Source organism: Tursiops truncatus, chromosome 9 (assembly GCF_011762595.2).
Source record: "Tursiops truncatus isolate mTurTru1 chromosome 9, mTurTru1.mat.Y, whole genome shotgun sequence".
NCBI lineage: Eukaryota > Metazoa > Chordata > Mammalia > Artiodactyla > Delphinidae > Tursiops > Tursiops truncatus.
Window position 1 is genome coordinate 86889703 of NC_047042.1, and position 18737 is coordinate 86908439.

At 38.6% G+C, this 18737-nt stretch overlaps 1 protein-coding gene across 2 annotated transcripts in view; it reads right to left on the reverse strand.

Annotated features, from left to right (window-relative positions):
- The window catches only part of SLC35B4 (solute carrier family 35 member B4), a 186592-nt gene that overhangs the window by 7889 nt on the left and 159966 nt on the right, over positions 1–18737 (reverse strand). Inside the window, exon 15 of one of the 2 annotated variants that reach the window (XR_012334080.1) lies at positions 18566–18730. Coding sequence is in view for 1 of the 2 variants with exons in the window: in XM_073809952.1 (XP_073666053.1) it covers positions 18626–18730 (105 nt within the window). In the remaining variant the exon portion in view is untranslated. Of the gene's footprint in view, positions 1–264; positions 18731–18737 lie in introns of those variants that run through there. The other variant, XM_073809952.1, reaches the window with a different exon arrangement.

Below are 18737 nucleotides of genomic sequence, written 5' to 3' on the forward strand. Positions count from 1 at the left end.
TTGGGTTTCTATTACATGTAGTTAAGCCTAATTCTGATAAAATTTGTATAAAATGGATGACAGTTAAGTTTTTACTTTCTGACAAAATTACATGTGCAAACACATCTGCAGAGACAAATGTTTTCCAGAACTAAAATCTGAGCAATACTATAACATTTATTCTTGTTTGAAAAGGGGATATTAGGCAATCCAGTGGATAATGCATTAAACTCCATTTGTGCCAAAGATACTGAATCACTGAAAATGAAAACTCTTGTAATGATCTTATAAAACTCTTAAAATGGTTGAAGGTTTATTATCAAAGTGTAATTCAGGGATGGCATTTATCCAGGTAGATGAGATAACATAATTTAAATGCTTTCTGAGACAGAACTTGGAGAAACTAAAAGAATGATTAACACATACATTAAACATTCTGTAAATTACAGCTACTTAGGCAAATCATTGATAAAGGCTTTGTGATTTAATTACCTATGCTTCCATACTGCACATTTGATAATGTTGATTAACCCAAAAGTCATGTGCTTCAGATACCAGGAATAACAGGAACATTCTGAAGTGAGCATTTAAGAAGCAGAACTGTTTCAGAGTCCTGTTTCACTGGTATTTATTTTCTTCTTTATTTTTTAAGATTTCAAAAATCAACTCTGGGTATACAAAATAGCATTTTATGGCAAAAAAACCCAGAGGTTTTTTCTTTTTTAATTGAAGTATAGTTGATACAATATTGTGTTTCAGGTGTACAGGATAGTGATTATTTTTGCAGATTATATTCCATTATAGTTATTACAAGACAATGGGTATAATTCCCTGTGCTATACAGTAAATCCTTGTTGCTTGTTTTATATACATAACAATAGTTATTTGCATCTATTAATCCCATACCCATAATTTGTCCCTCCCCACTTCACTTTCCCCTTTGGTAACCACAAGTTTGTTTTCTCTACCTGTGAACCTGTTTCTGTTTTGTATATACATTCATTTGTATTATTTTTTATATTCCACATAAGTGATATCATGTAGTTTTTGTCTTTCTGTCTTATTGCAATAGGATAATATTCTCTAGGTCCATCCGTATTGCTGCAAATGGCAGCATTTCATTCTTTTTTATGGCTGAGTAATATTCCTCTGTGTGTGTGTGTGTGTGTGTGTGTGTGTGTTTGTGTATCACATCTTCTTAATCCAGTCATCTGTTGATGGACACTTGGGCTGCTTCCACTTCTTAGCTATTGTAAATAGGCTGCTATGAACATTTGGGTGCATGTATCTTTTCGAGTTATTGTTTTCATTTTTTTCAGATCTATACTCAGGAGTGGAATTGCTGGATCATACGCTGGTTCTATTCGCAGTTTTTTAAGGAACCTCCATACTGTTTTACATTCCCACCAACAGTTTACGAGGTACCCTTTTCTCCACATCATCTCCAACATTTGTAATCTGTATGCTTTTTGATGATAACCATTCTGACCAGTGTGAGGTGGTACCTCACTGTAGTTTTGACTTGCATTTTTCTAATAATTAGCAATGTTGAGCATCTTTTCATATGCCTACTTGCCATCTGTAGGGCTTCTTTGGAAAAATGTCTATTCATGCCTTCTGCTCATTTTTTGATTGGACTGTTTTGTTTTTTAATAGAGTTATATAAGCTGTTTGTATATTTTGGGCGCTAACCCCTTGTCGGTTGCATCATTTGAAAATATTTTATCCCATTTCATAGGTTGTCTTTTCATTTTGTCGATGGTTTCCTTGGCTGTGCAAAAACTTTTAAGTTTAATCAGGTACCAGTTGTTTATTTTTGCTTTTATTTTGCCTTTGGAGACTGATCCAAGAAAATACTGCTATGATTTATGTCAAAAGTGTTCTGCCTATGTTCTCTTCTAGGAGATTTATGGCTTCAGATCTTAGATTTAAGTCTTTAAACCATTTTTAGTTTATTTTTGTATATAGTGTGAGGTAATGTTCTAATCTCATTGTTTCACATGTGGCTGTCCAGCTTTCCCAGCACCACTTGATGAAGAAACTGTCTTTACTCCATTGTATAATCTTCTCTCCTTTGTTGCATATTGACCATAGGTGCATGGATTAATTTCTGGGCTGTTTTATCCCATTGATCTATTTGACTGTGTTTGTGCCAGTACCATGCTGTTTTGATTACTGTAGCATTGTCGTATAGTCTGAAATCTGGAAGGGTTATACCTCCAGCTTTGTTCTTTTTGTCTCAGGATTGCTTTGGCAATTTGTGGTCCCATAGAAATTTTAGGATTATTCTAGTTATGTGAAAAATGTTCTGGGTATTTTGATAGGGAGTTTTTAAATCTGTAGATTGCTTTGGATAGTATGGCCATTTTAATAATATTAATATTTCCAATCCAAGAGTACAGGATATCTTTCCATTTCTTTGAATCATCTTCAATTTCCTTCATCAATGTTTTATAGTTTTCAGAATATAGGTCTTTCACCTACTTGGTTAAGTTTATTCCTAGGTATTTTTTTAAGGCAATTTTAAACAGGATTGTTTTTTAAATTTCTCTAAATTAGTAAAAATGCACTAATTTCTGTATCTTTGAGTAAGCACCAACAATACCCACCCCCTCCCCATCTGGACCACACCCCAGGCCCCTGGGCCACCTTTACCTCAACAGGTTGGATCTTTTCCCAGGACCTGGCCACCCTAGATCCAGTGCCAGGCTGTGACATGGAATGAATGGGCTGGGGTGTTCACTTCCATTGGATTTGGGAGCATGGCAAGGTGGTAGCCGCTAGGGCAGACCTCTCTCTGCCCTGTCTGGTGGCAAGCCAGCACCCACACACTCCTGACAAGTGGACTCTAGGCTCCTTCAGCCTTTCCACCTGTCCGAGGGGTTCTCCAAGCAGCCAAGGGGGCTTGTCTCCTCTGCGCAGGACCCCAGGGTTGGAATGCCTAGTCTGTGGCTTGACCTGCTTACTCCCCAGGACATGTGTCCACCCCTGCAATCTCCCTTTTCCTCTTAGTCTCCTCCCAGGAGTACAGGTCCCCACCTCATGTTTCTTCCCTGTCCTTCCCAATTATGTGAGAATCTTTCATGCAATGCTGGTTGTATGGGAGACCTTCTGCCAGTTTCCAGTTAGTTTTCTGTGAGCATTTTTCCACATGTAGATGTATTTTTGATGTGTTTGTGGTGGGAGGTGAGCTCTACATCCTCCTACTCTGCCATTCTGATCCCCCTCTACTATCAATACTTTGTTCTTGCTTGTATCACAGAACAGGTCATAAACTCTTGGGAGGAAAAGTAGATAATAAGATGAATTCAAAGACGCAGGTTAACGTACAGGTGAGAAAACAGATTCAAGACTGATTGTTGACATTTGACATATAGAGATCAACACCAAACAGAGAGACATAAGGCAAAGGAAGCTCGGTCAGTTTCTTACTAAGATTCTAGAGGTAGCATAGTGTAGTAATGACAAGAGTGTAGGTTCTGGACTTGGTCTTCATGGGTTCAAATTCAGACTCCAATCCCACATATGAGTATGTGAGGCAACTTAGCTCCTCTGTGCCTAAGAAACTAGGGTAATTTTCTAACTTCAGTGATTTGTCATGAGGATTACATCAGTTAATGTAAGTGGAGCAAGGTACCTCACACATAGTAAATATACATTTGCTATTGCTCCTATTTCATGCAATTTAATTGTTGGAATGAAACCCATTATTGTAACAGTGTTAAAGATTCTGGGAAATTGATACAGATGTGTGGCCTTCATGAAAGGAGTGTGTTCATGCAGTAAACTTCACTTGAAGCTATTATAGGAAATAATAAACCTCCAATAATTATCATCATATGCTCCCTCAGCTTCAGAAAGCATCTGTGCACCATGTAGTCACATGCAATAATAAAGCCAGATGCTAAGTTCTTGAAGTGCTGATTAAAAAACAATCAAACATGAACATAACTTAATTTTGATGATGGGATGATTTTATTAAGTTAATTTGCAGATAAAGAACATCACTGAAAACCTTTGACTGTTAAATACTTGCATAGCCAGATGTGCTTTTTTTCTTTTAAAGAAAAGTTTTGATACACACTCCATTCATTCATCTGTGTTGATTTCTGATAGTTGAATGCTGAATGTAAGACGAGGACAAAGAAACTGAATCTTTTCTGACATCCACCTGTGTGCTTGAGCCCTTAATAATGAGGGATATCTAAGGCTGAGACACTGCTGCAGCATCTGCAGTTATGTCTTGCTGCTGGCACTGGAATCACAGGGTACCCTATAGGACAGTGGTCCCCAACCTTTTTGGCACCAGGGACCAGTTTCATGGAAGACAGTCTTTCCATGGACGGGGTGGTTCAGGTGGTGATGCAAGCAATGGTTCAGGCAGCAATGTGAGCGATGGGGAGCTGCCGATGAAGCTTTGCTTGCCTCCCCACCACTCAGCTCCTGCTGTGCGCCTGGTTCCTAATAGGGTTCCTAACCCTAACCCAACCTAATAGAGTTCCCCAGGGGTTGGGGACCCCTGCTCTAGAAGACTGCTCCACTGATGAGATCATACATTTTGCTGGGGAGTTAAACCATGATTTAGTCTCCCAAAGGGCTACTTTCTTTTAGGCTTGTGGTTCTTTTTTAGAATTACCACCCTCTATGCCTATATTTCAGAGTGAAGGGGCTTCAGAAGCAGCTGAGACCATTCCAAAGATGCAGTTACAGGCTTAGTATTGTTTAAGAACATTGAGTCCTGTCTATCTGATAAAGTTGTGCTGATTCTTTTTCTTTTTAATTGTGTGATTTCTTTTTAAAAAATTTTATATTGGAGTATAGCTGATTTACACTGCTGTGTTAGTTTCACATGTACAGCAAAGTGATTCCATTATACATATACCTGTTCATTTTCACGTTCTTTTCCCATTTAGGTTGTTACAGAATATTGAGTTCCCTGTCCTATACAGTAGGTCCTTGTTGATTATCTATTTTATATATAGTAGTGTGTATTTGTTAATCCCAAATTCTTAATTTATCCCTCCTCCCCCCTTTCCCCTTTGGTAACCATACATTTGTTTTCTGAGTCTGTTTCTGTTTTGTAAATAAGTTCATTTGTATTTTTTTTGATTCTGCATATAAGCAATATCACATGATATTTGTCTTTCTCTCTCTGACTTACTTCACTTGGTATAATAATCTCCAGGTCTATCCATGTTGCTGCAAATGGCATTATTTCATTCTTTTTTAATGGCTGAGTAGTATTCCACTGTATATGTGTACCACATCATCTTTATCCATTCATCTGTCAATGGACATTTAGGTTGCTTCCAATGCTTGGCTACTGTAAACAATGCTGCAGTGAACATTGGGGGCATGTATCCTTTTGAACCATGATTTTCTCTGGATATATCTCCAGGAGTGGGATTGCTGGATCATATGGTAGCTCTAGTTTTAGTTTTTTAAGGAACCTCCATACTGTTGTTCATAGTGGCTGTACCAATTTACATTCCCAGCAACAGTGTAAGAGGGTTCCCTTTTCTCCATACCTTCTCCAGCATTTATTGTTTCTAGACTTTTTGATGATGGCCATTCTGACTGGCGTGGGCTGATACCTCATTGTAGTTTTGATTTGCATTTTTCTAATAATTAGCGATTTTGAGCATCTTTTCATGTGCCTCTTGGCCATCTGTGTGTCTTCTTTGGAGAAATGTCTATTTAGGTCTTCTGCCCATTTTTTGATTGGGTTGTTGTTTTTGATATTGAGCTGCATGAGGTGCTTGTAAATATTGCAGATTAATCCCTTTTGGTCACATCATTTGCAAAATTTTCCTCCATTCTGTGTGTTGTTGTTTTGGTTTGTTTATGGTTTCCTTTGCTGTGCAAAAAGCTTTTGAGTTTAATTAGGTCCTATTTATTTTTATTTATATTAGGAGACAGACTGAAAAATACACTGCTGTGATTTCTGTCAAACAGTGTTCTGCCTGTGTTCCTCTAAGAGTTTTATAGTATCCAGTCTTAAATTTAGGTCTTTAATCCATTTTGAATTTATTTTTGTATATGGTGTTTGAGAATGTTCTAATTTCATTCTTTTACATGTAGCTTTCCAGTTTTCCCAGCACATTTTCTCCATTGTATATTCTTGCTTCCTTTGTCACAAATTAATTGCCTTGGGTAGAACAGTCATTTTGACAATATTGATTCTTCCAGTCCAAGAACATGGTATATCTTACCATCTGTTTGTGCCGTTTTCGATTTCTTTCATCAGCATCTTATAGTTTTTAGAGTACAGGTTTTTGTCTCCTTAGGTAGGTTTATTCCTAGGTATTTTGTTTTGATGTGCTAGTAAATGGGTTTGTTTCTTTAATTTCTCTTTCTGATCTTTCATTGTTAGTGTATAGAAATGGAACAGATTTCTGTGTATTAATTTTGTATCCTGCAACTTTACCAAATTCATTGATGAGCACTAGTAGTTTTCTGGTAGTATTTTTAGGATTTTCCAAGTATAGTATCATGTCATCTGCAAACAGTGACAGTTTTACTTCTTTTTCCAATTTGGATTCCTTTTATTTCTTTTTCGTCTCTGATTGCCATGGCTACGACTTCCAAAACTATGTTGAATAAAAGTGGTGACAGACAGTGGACATCCTTGTCTTGTTCCTGATCTTAGACGAAATGCTTTCAGCTTTTCACCATTGAGTATGATGTTAGCTGTAGGTTTGTCATATATAGCCTTTATTATGTTGAGGTATGTTCCCTCTATGCCCACTTTCTGGAGAGTGTTTATCATAAATGGGTGTTGAAATCTGTCAAAAGCTTTTTCTGCATCTACTGAGATGATCACATGGTTTTTTTCCTTCAATTTGTTGATGTGGTGTATCACAGACTGATTTGTGGATACTGAAAAATCCTTGCATCCCTGGGATAAATCCCACTTGATGATGGTGTATGATTCTTTTAATGTATTGTTGGATTCGGATTGCTAGTATTTTGTTGAGGATTTTTGTATCTATGTTCATTAGTGATTTGGGACTGTAATTTTTTTGTGTGGTATCTTTGTCTGGTCTTGGTATCAGGGTGATGGTGGCCTCAAAGAATGAGTTTGGGAGTATTCCTTCCTCTATAATTTTTTGTAATAGTTTCAGAAGGATAGGTGTTAACTTTTCTCTAAATGTTTGACAGAATTCACCTGTGAAGCAATCTGGCCCTGGACTTTTGTTAGGAGTTTTTTAGTCACAGTGTCAATTTCAGTACTTGTGACTAGTCTATTCATATTTTCTGTTTCTTCCTGGTTGTCTTAAGAGATTGTACCTTTCTAAAAATTTGTCCACTTCTTCTAGATTGCCCATTTTATTGGCATAGAGTTGCTTGTAGTAGTCTCTTATGATCCTTTGTACTTCTGTGATGTCCGTTGTAACTTCTCCTTTTTCATTTCTAATTTTATTTATTTAAGCCCTTTTTTCTTGATGAGCCTTGGCTAAACGTTTACCAATTTTGTTTATCTTTTCAAAGAACTAGGTTTTAGTTTCATTGACCTTTTCTATTGTTTTCTTTGTCTATGTCATTTATTTCTGTTCTGATCTTTATGATTTCTTTCCTTCTACTAACTTTGGGTTTTGTTTGTTCTTTTCTCTAGTTGCTTTAGGTGTAAGGTGAGGGTTTTTTAATGAGATTTTTTTGTTGTTGTTTCCAGAGGTAAGATTGTATTGCTATAAACTTCCCTCTTAGAACTGCTTTTTCTGCATCCCATAGGTTTTGGATCTTCGTGCTTTCATTTTCATTTGTATCTAGGTATTTTTTGATTTCTTCAGTGATCCACTGGTTGTTTAGTAGCATATTGTTTAGCCTCCATGTGTTTACGTTTTTTGGTTTTTCTTTTTTTCTTGCAGTTGATTTCTAATCTCATAGAGTTGTGGCTGGGAAAGATGCTTGATATGATTTCAATTTTCTTAAATTTGTTGAGGCTGGCTTTGTGGCCCAGCATGTGATCAATCCTGGAGAATGTTCCATGTGCACTTGACGAGAACATATATTCTACTGCTTTTCAATAGAATGCTTTATAAATATTGATTAAGTGCATCTGGTCATTTAAGGCCTGTGTTTCCTTATTTATTTTCTGTCTGGATAATCTGTTCATTGGTGTAAGTGGGGTGTTAAAGTCCACCACTATTATTGTGTTACTTTCAGTTTCCCCTTTTGTGGCTCCTATGTTGGGTGCATAAATATTTACAACTGTTGTATCTTCTTGGAGTGATCTCTTGATCGTTATGTAGTGTCCTTCTTTGTCTCTTGTAATAGTCTTTATTTTAAAGTCTATTTTGTCTGATATGAGAATTGCTGCTCTGGCTTTCTTTTGATTTCCATTTGCATGGAATATCTTTTTCCATCCCCTCACTTTCAGTCCGTATGTGTCCCTAGATCTGAAGTGGGTCTCTTGTAGACAGCATATATACAGATCTTGATTTTGTATCCATTCAGCCAGTCTATGTCTTTTGGTGGGAACAATTAATCCATTTATGTTTAAGGTAACTATCACTATGTATGTTCTTATTGCCATTTTGTTAATTGTTTTGGATTTTTTGTTTGTTTGTTTGTTTGTTTTGCGGTACACGGGCCTCTCACTGTTGTAGCCTCTCCCATTGCGGAGCACAGGCTCCGGACGCGCAGGCTCATCGGCCATGGCTCACGGGCCCAGCTGCTCCATGGCATGTGGGATCTTCCTGGACTGGGGCACAAAGCCATGTCCCCTGCATTGGCAGGTGGACTCTCAACCACTGCACCACCAGGGAAGCCCTGGATTTGTTTTTGTAGGTCTTTTTTCTCCCCTTCATATTTTGTTCTCTTGTGATTTGATAACTAACTTTCTTGTTGTGTCCAGATTCCTGTGTGTGTGTGTGTGTGTGTGTGTATCTATTGTAGATTTTCTGTTTGTGGTTACCATGAGGTTTTGATATAGCAGTCTATGTATATACAAGGCTGTTTTAACTTGCTGGTCTTTTAATTTCAAATGAATTTCCAATATCCTGCACTTATACTCTCCCTTTGCACAAATGCTGGTTTTGATATCATATTTGTGTGTAGATGATTTCCTACCTTTACTGTATGTTTGCCTTTACCAGTAAAGTTTTCCATTCGTAATTTTCTTTTTTCTGTTTGTGGCCTTTTCTTTTCTACTTAGAGAAGTTCCTTTAGCATTTGTTGCAAAGCTGGTCTGATGGTGCTGAATTCTCTTAGCTTTTGCTTGTCTGTAAAGTTTTGATTTCTCTGTCAAATCTGAATGAGAGCCTTGCCAGGTAGAGTATTCTTGGTTGTAGGTTCTTCCCTTTCATCACTTTAAATATATTGTGCCACTCCCTTCTGGCCTGCAGAGTTTCTGCTGAAAAATCAGCTGATAACCTTATGGGATTTCCTTTCTAATATGTTGCTTTTCCCTTGTTGCTGTTCATATTTTTTTCTTTGTCTTTAATTTTTGTCAATTTGATTACTAGGTGTCTTGGCATGTTCCTCCTTGCGTTTCTCTGTGCTTCCTGGATTTGGGTGAGCATTTCCTTTCCCATGTTAGGGAAGTTTGCAGCTATTATCTCTTCAAGTACTATCTCAGGTCCTTTCTCTCCCTCTTCCCTTTCTGGGACCCCCCCTACAATACAAGTGTTGGTGCATTTAATGTAGTCCCAGAGGTCTCTTACACTGTCCTCATTTCTTTTCATTCTTTACTCTCTCTCTTCCACAGCAGTGATTTCCACCATTCTGTCTTGCAGCTCACCTATCCATTCTTCTGCCTCAATTATTCTGCTACTGATTCCTTCTAGTGTATTTTTCATTTCAGATATATTGTTCATCTCTGTTCTTTAGATCTTCTAGCTCTTTGTTAAGCATTTCTTATATCTTCTCAGTGTGTGCCTCCATTCTTTTTCTGAGATTTGGATTATCTTTACTATCAATCATTACTCTGAATTCTTTTTTGGGTAGATTGCCTATCAGTCATCTCCACTTCACTTATTTGTTGTTCTGGGGTTTTATCTGTTCCTTTGGGAAATATTCCTCTGCCATCTCATTTTGTCTAACTTTCTATGATTGCAGTTTCCAGGCTGCAGGGTTGTACTTCTTTTTCCTTCTTCTGTTTGCCCCCTGGTGGATAAGGCTGGTCTAAGAGGCTTGTGCAGGCTTCCTGGTGGGTGGATCCCTGCCCTCTGGTGGGTGGAGCTGGGTCTTGTCCCTCTGGTGGGCAGGGCTGTGTCAAGGGGTGTTTAGTGAGCAGCTGTGGGCTCAGGATGACTTTAGGCAGCCTATCTGCTGATGGGTGGGGCTGTGTTACCACCCTGTTGGTTGTTTGGTGTTCCAGCATTGGAGCCTACAGGCTGTTGGCTGGGGCCAAGTATTGGTGACAAAATGGTGGTTTCTAGGAGGGCTCACGCCAGTGCACACTTCCCAAAACTACCGCCACCAGTGTCCTGGTCCCTGCAGTGAGCCATAGCCACCCCCTGCCTCCACAGGAGACCCTCGAATACCAGCAGTTAGGTTGAGCCCAGGATCTTGTGAGGTCACTGCTTTTTCCCCTGGGTCCTGGTGTGCATGAGACCCTGTGTGCACCATCCAGGAGTGGAGCTTCTGTTTACCCTAGTCCTGTGGAATTCGTGCGATCAAATCCCACTGGCCTTCAAAGCCAGATGCTCTGGTGGCTCCTTCTCCTGATACCAGACCCTCAGGCTGGGGAGCTCAACATGGGGCTCAGAACTTTCACTCCTGTGGCCGAACCTCTGCGATATATTTATTTTCCAGTTTGTGGGTAGCCCACCTGGCAGGTATGAGATTTGCTTTTATCGCTAATACATCCCTCCTACTATCTCGATGTGGCCTCTCCTTTGTCTTTGGATGTACGGTATAATTTTGGGTAGGTTCCAGTGTTTTTCTGTTGATAGTTGTTCAGCAGTTAGTTGTGGTTTTGGTGTTCTCATGAGAGGAGTTCTACTCTGCCATCTTGTCTCCCCCATCTGTGCTGGTTGTTAATGAGATGAATTTTAATTATGCTATATTTAGTGCAAAATCTATTTGTTTTATTCATTTAGTGTTCTGTACCTAGGGTCCACTAACTAACAAACATAATTAAATATAGACTGGGGAACAGGCTCAAGATGGCAGAGTAGAAAGACCCTGAGCTCACCTCTCATGGGTACACCAAAATTAAAACAATTTACAGAACTATCATCAATGAAAAAGACTGGAACCTGAAAAGATCTAGAACTAAAGAGATTAAGGGGGAACAACCAGATCCAAAATTAAAACAATTTACAGAACTATCAATGAAAAAGACTGGAACGTGAAAAGATCTAGAACTAAAGAGATTAAGGAGGAACAACCAGATGGGTAGGAGGGGTGGAGTTGCCGTATAGTTAAGATCTGCACCCCTGGGTAGGCAATCTACAAACGGGAGAATAATTACAATTGCAGAGGTGCTCCTGAAGGAGCAAGGCATGTGAGCCCCACAGAGGGCTCCACACCCTGGGGGGTCCTGCACTGGGAAGATGAGTCCCCAGAACGTTTGGCTTTGAAGGCCAGTGGTGCTTACTTTCAGGAGACCCAATGGGCTGTGGGAAATATAGACTCCATTTTTAAAGGGCACACAAAAATCTCACATGCTCCAGGACCTGGGGCAGACCTACCTGCTGATCTTGGAGAGGGAGGAGGCAACTGGAGACACCTGGGGACAAAGACACTGGTGGCAGCCACATGGGAGCTCTTACTACCATGTGGACACTGGTCCTGGCAAGCACCATTTTGGAATCCTCCCTCTAGTTTATTAGCCTCAGGATCCAGCCTCACCCCCACCCACCAACCTGTAGGCACCAGTACTGGGACAACTCAGGCCAAGCAACTAACTAACTGGAAAGGGACACAGCCCTGCCCACCAGAGGACCCAGTTCCACACACAAGTGCACAGGCCCTAGAGTTAGAACTGCCTGAGCTCTGGCCTCACCCACTAGCAAGCCTGCTCTAGCCTCAGGACCAGTCTCATCTACCAGCAGAAGGCAGACAAAAGCTCTGGGACCTGCTAGGCCCTGGCCCCACCTACCAGTAGGCCAACACAACCGAAAACTCTACAGCCAGACTCCGGGACCCAGGCTGCAACTAGCCCCAGGATCTGACTTCACCCACCAGTGGATGGGCATCAGTCCCAAGATCTCCTGGACCCTGAATCCACCCACCAGTGTGCCAGCATTAGCCCCGAGGCTCTCAGGGGTTTCCCAGCAAGCTGCATCATGATCTGGCCCTAACAGCCAGTGGCCAGCAGCCTCCACGAGGCAGGGCCTGGCAACCAACCAGAGCGGGGGCAAGCCATGCTTATCAGACTTCTCACAGTAGCCAGCCCACCACAACAGAAGGACCCACGCAGCCCTCATAGAGGCATCGCTAGAACACATAGCTCTGGTGACCAGAGAGGCATGCACTGCTTGGACTCATAGGAAGTCTCCTACAAAGGGCCACTTCTCCAAGGTCGGGAAATGTAACCAACCTGCCATACACTGAAATAAAAACAGCAAGTTGGGCAAAATGAGGTGACAGAGGAACATGTTCCAAACAAAGGAATAAGATAAAAATCCCAGAAGAACTAAGTGAGGTAGAGTACCTGAGAAAGAGTTCAAGGTAAGAATCATAAAGGTAATCAAAGAACTTGAGAGTACCGAGTGAAAAGTTATAAGTTTTGAACAAAGAGTTAGTTAGAAAATATACAGAACTAGATGAAGCATACAATAACCGAAATGAAAAAATACACTAGAAGGAATCAACAGAAGACTAAATGATACAGAGGAGTGGATCAGTGAGCTGGAAGGCAGAGTAGTGGAAATAACTGAAGCTGAGCACCAGAAAGAATAAAAAGAAATGAGGATAAGAGACCTCTGGGAAAACATCAGCATACTGACATTTGCATTATAGAGGTCTCAGAAGGAGGAGAGAGCAAGAATAGGCAGAGAACATATTTTAAGCAATAATAGCTGAAAATATTCCTGACTTAGGAAACAGACGTCCAAGGCCAGGAAGCACAGTGAGTCCCAAACAGGATCAACTCAAAGATGACCTCACCAAGACACACTGTAATTAAAATGGCAAAAATTAAAGATAAAGAGAGACTATTAAGAGTGGCAAGGGAAAATCAACAAGTTATGTACAAGGGAATTCCCATAAGGATATCAGCTGACTTTTCAGCAGAAACTCTGTAGGCCAGAAGAGAGTGGCACAATATATTTAAAGTGATGAAAGGGAAAAACCTACAGCCAGAAATACTCTACCTGGCAAGGCTCTCATTCAGATATGATGGAGAGATCAAAAGTTTTATGGATAAGCAAAAACTAAAAGAGTTCAGCCCCACCAAACCAGCTTTACAAGAAATGTTACAGGGACTTCTCTAAGCAAAAAAGAAAAGGCAGCATGAAAATCATGAAAGGGAAAAGCTCATTGGTAAAGGCAAATATACAGTAAAGGTAGGAAATCATCCACATACAAGGCTAGTAGGAAGGGTAAAAGACAAAAGTAGGAAAACATATCCACAGTAAGCAGTTAAAGGATACACAAGACAAACAGATGTAAAATATTATGCCCAAAGCAGTAATTATGAGGGGAGGAGAGTAAAAAGGCAGGGTTATTAAAATGCGTTTAAAATTAAGAAATCAACTTAATCATATTTATTTATGTGTATACGCATATATATGTGTATATACACATTATGCGTATACACAAATATATATATATATATCTACATTCATACAGCAAATGGTAACCACAAACCAAAAATCTGTAGTACGTGCACAAACAGAAAGGAATCCAAACATAACACTAAAGACAGTCATCATCACAAGGGAAGAGAACAAAAGAAGAAAGGAACAGAAAAGAATTACAAAAGTGCATACATATCAATAATTACCTTAAATGTAAATGGACTGAATGCTCCAATCACACAACATAGAGTCACTGAATGGACACAAAAAGAAGACCTGTATATATGCTGCCTAAAAGAGACTCACTTTAGATATAAAGACACATTAGACTGAAAATAAGGGGATGGAAAATGTTATTACATGCAAATGGAAATCAAAAGAAAACTGGGGTAGCAATACTTAATCTGAGACAAAACAGACTTTAAAACAAAGATGGTTAAAAGAGACAAAAAGGACGTTACACAATGATCAAGGTATCAATCCAAGAAGAATATATAACAATTGTAATTATATATGCACCCAACATTGGAACAACTAAATACATAAATCAAATATTAACAGACATAAAGGGAGAAATCTACAGTAACACAGTAATGGTAGTAACACACCCCTCTTACATCAATGGACAGGTCATCCAGACAGAAAATCAATGTGGAAATACTGGCCCTAAATGACACATTAGACCACATGGACTTAACAGCTATATATAGAACATTCCATCTAAAAGCAGCAGAATACACATTCTTTTCAAGTGCACATTGAACATTCTCCAGGAAAAATCACATGCTAGGCCACAAAGCCAGCCTCAGTAAATTTAAGAAAACTAAAATCATAATCAGGCATCTTTTCCAACCACAATGCTATACTAGAAATCAAATACAAGAAAAAACACTGCAAAAAACACAAATACATGGAGGCTAAACAATATGCTACTAAACAATCAATGCATCACTGAAGAAATCAAACAAGAAATTTAAAAATACCTGGAGACAAATGAAAATGAAAACACAAAGATCCAAAATCTATGAGACACATCAAAAGCAGTCCTAAGAGGGAAGTTTATATCAATACAAGCTTACCTCAGGAAACAAGAAAAATCTCAAATAAACAACCTAACTTTATACCTAAAGGAACTAGAAAAATAACAAAACACAAAGTTAGTAGAAGGAAAGAAATCATAAAGATCAGAGCAGAAATAAATAGAGACTGAAAAAACAATAGAAAAGAACAATGAAAGTATGAGCTGGTTCTTTGAAAAGATAAAGAAGATAAACAAAAGTAACAAACCTCTAACTATACTCATCAACTCAATAAAATCAGAAATGAAAAAAAGTTATAACCAAAACTACAAAATACAAAGGATTAGAGATTACTGTGAACTATATGCCAATAAAATGGACAAGCTATAAGAAACATACAAATACCTAGCAACATACAATCTCCCAAGATTAAACCACAAAGAACTAGAAATATGGACAGTATCAGTAATTAAACAAATGAATAATCAAAAAAAAAAGAAAAAAACTCCCCCAAAACGAAAGTCCAGGACCAGATGGCTTCATAGGTGAATTCTACCAAGCATTTAGAAAAGAGTTAACACCTATCCTTCTGAAACTATTCCAAAAAACTGCAGAGGAAGGAACTCTTCCAAACTCATTCTACTAGGCTAGCATCACCCTGATACCAAAACTAGGCAAAGATATCAGAAAAAAAAGAAAACAGGCGAATATCACTGATGAACACAGGTGCAAAAATCCTCAACAAAATACTAGCAAACCAAATCCAACAATACATGAAAAGAATCATACACCATGATCAAGTGGGATTTAACCCAGGGATGCAAGAATGGTTCAATATCAAAATCAATGTTATACCACATAAACAAAAATTGAAGAATAAAAGCCATATGAAGAATAAAAAGCATATGATCATCTCAACAGATGCCAAAAAAGCTTTTGACAAAATTCAGTATCCATTTATGATAAAAATTCTCCAGAAAGCAGGTATAGAGGGAACATACCTCAACAATAATAAAGGCCATATGTGATAAGCCCACAGCTAACATCATACTCTATGGTGAAAAGCTGAAATTATTCCTCTAAGGTCAGGAATGAGATAAGGATGCCCACTCTCACAACTTTTAGTCAACGTATTGGAAGTCCTAGCTATGGCAATCAGACAAGAAAAAGAAAGAAAAGGAATTCAAACTGGAAAGGAAAAAGGAAAACCATCACTGTTTGCAGATGACCTGATACTATACATAGGATATCCTAAAGAGAGCACCAGAAAACTACTAGAGCTCATCAATGATTTCAGTAAAGTTGCAGGATACGTAATTAATATACAGAAATCTGTTGCATTTCTATACACTAAAAACAAACCATTAGAAAGCAAAATTAACAAAACCAATTCATTTATAATCACATCAAAAAGAATAAAACACCTAGGAATAAACCCACCTAAGGAGGTAAAAGACTTGTACTCAGAAAACTATAAGACTCTGATGAAAGTGAAGACAACACAAACAGATGGAAAGATGTACCATGTTCATGTACTGAAAGAATTGATATTGTTAAAATAGCCATACTACCCAAGGCACTCTACAGATTCAATGCATTCCCTCTCAAAATACCTGTGGCATTTTTTTTTACAGCACTAGAACGAATAAATTTAAAATTTGTTCAGAAACACAAAAGACCCCCAAATAGCCAGAACAATCTTGAGAAAGAAGTATGGAAATGAAGGTATCATGCTCCCTGACTTCAGACTATACTACAAAGCTACAGTAATCAAAACAGTATAGTACTGGCACAAAAACAGACACATAGATCGATGGAACATAATAGCCCAGAAATAAACCCACACACTTCTGGACAATCTAGGACAAAGGAGGCAAGAATGCATAATGGAGAAAAGACAGTCTCTTCAATAAGGGTGGAGAAAAGACAGTCTTTTCAATAAGTGGTGCTGTGAAAACTTGACAGCTACGTGTAAAAGAATGAAATTAGAACATTCTCTAACACCATATATAAAAATAAATGAAAATGGATTAAAGACCTAAATGTAAGACTGGAAACCAAAAAGAAAACATAGGTAGAACACTCTTCAGCATCAATCGTAGCAATATTTTTTTGTATCTGTGTCCTAAGGCAAAAGAAACAAAAGCAAAAATTAAACTTAAAAGCTTTTGCACAGCAAAGGAAACCATCAACAAAACAAAAAGACAATCTACTGAATGGGAGAAGATATTTGCAAATGATAAGACTGATAAGGGGTTAATATCCAAAATATATAAACAGCTCATACAACTCAATATCAAAAAACAACCTAATCAAAAAGCAGGCAGAAGATCTGATGGACATTCTTCCAAAGAAAACATACAATGGCCAACAGGCACATGAAAAGATGGTCAACATCACTAATCATCAGATTAGTAATGCAAATCAAAACCCAATGAGAGGACTTCCCTGGTGGCGCAGTGGTTAAGAATCCACCTGCCAATGTAGGGGACATGGGTTCGAGCCCTGGTTCGGGAAGATCCCACATGCTGCGGAGCAACTAAGCCTGTGTGCCACAACTATTAAGCCTGCGCTCTAGAGCCTGTGAGCCACAACTGCTGAGTCCATGCGCCACAATTACTGAAGCCCACGCGCCTAGAGCCCATACTCCGCAACAAGAGAAGCCACCACAATGAGAAGCCTGCACACCGCAATGAAGAGTAGCCCCCGCTCGCTGCAACTAGAGAAAGCCTGCACGCAGCAATCAAGACCCAACGCAGCCAAAAATAAAATAAATCAATTAAAAAAAAACAACCCAATGAGATATTACTTCACATTTGTCAGAATGGCCATCATCAAAAAGACCATACAAAACAAAGGTTGGAGAGGATGTGGAGAAAAGGGAACCCTCGTGCACTGTTGGTGGGAATGTAAATTAGTGCAGCCACTGTGGAAAACAGCATGGAGGTTCCTCAAAAAAGCTCCAGAACTACCTTATGATCCAGCAATTTCACTCCTGGGTATATATCCAAAGAAAATGAAAACATTAATATACATGCACCCCAATGTTCATAGCAGCATTATCTACAGTAGCCAAGACGTGGAAGCAACCTAAGTGTCCATCAACTGATCAATGGATAAAGATGTGTATATACACAATGGGACAGTACTCAGCCAAACAAAAGAATGAAAGTTTGCCATTTGCAACAACATGGATGGACCTGGAGGGTATTACACTTAGTGAAATAAGACGGAGAAAGACAAATACTGTTTGTTATCTCTTATATATGGAATCTAAAAAAAAACTAGTGAATATAATAAAAAAGTAACAGACTCACAGATATATAGATATATAAACTAGCTGTTATCAGTGGAGAGAGGGAAGGGGGAGGGGCAAGATAGGGGTAGGGGATTAAGACATACAGACGTCTATGTATAAAATAAATAAGCTACAGGGATATATTCTATATACAGCACAGGGAATACAGCCAGTATTTTGTAATAACCATAAACGGAGTATAATCTATAAAACTTTTGAGTCACTATGTGGTACACCTGAAACTAATATATTTTTGTAAATTGAGTATACTGCAAAAAAAACCAGATTGGGTGTGGTAAACTGCTTTGAAAGTTGCTTTTGCATTAAGATTCATTTAGAAACTAACACACCATTGTAAAGCAACTGTACTCCAATAAAGATGTTTTAAAAAAAAAAAGATTCATTTAAAGGCAACAGATGGAAGATAAAGAGAGCTGGCCATTGCAACATTACAAAAATAACGTTTCTATTAAGGCAAAGAGGTTTTGAGAGATTTGCTACAGAAACTTACTGCCATGAACCTCTAAAATCTCCCAACGTAAGCCGATCCTCTTTAAATTTCTTAAATAGCAACTGACCTGTCGCCTGAGAAGTGGCTTGTGATTGATCCAGCTGTCAGGCATTAGAAGACACGTTGCTTACCACCGTTTGTAGTAAAATGTCCCACCACTATACAAGGCAAAAATTGTAGAGCTTTTGAAACTGCACACAAGCACTTGAAAGGTAATGGTGACTGGAAACACCTGCAAG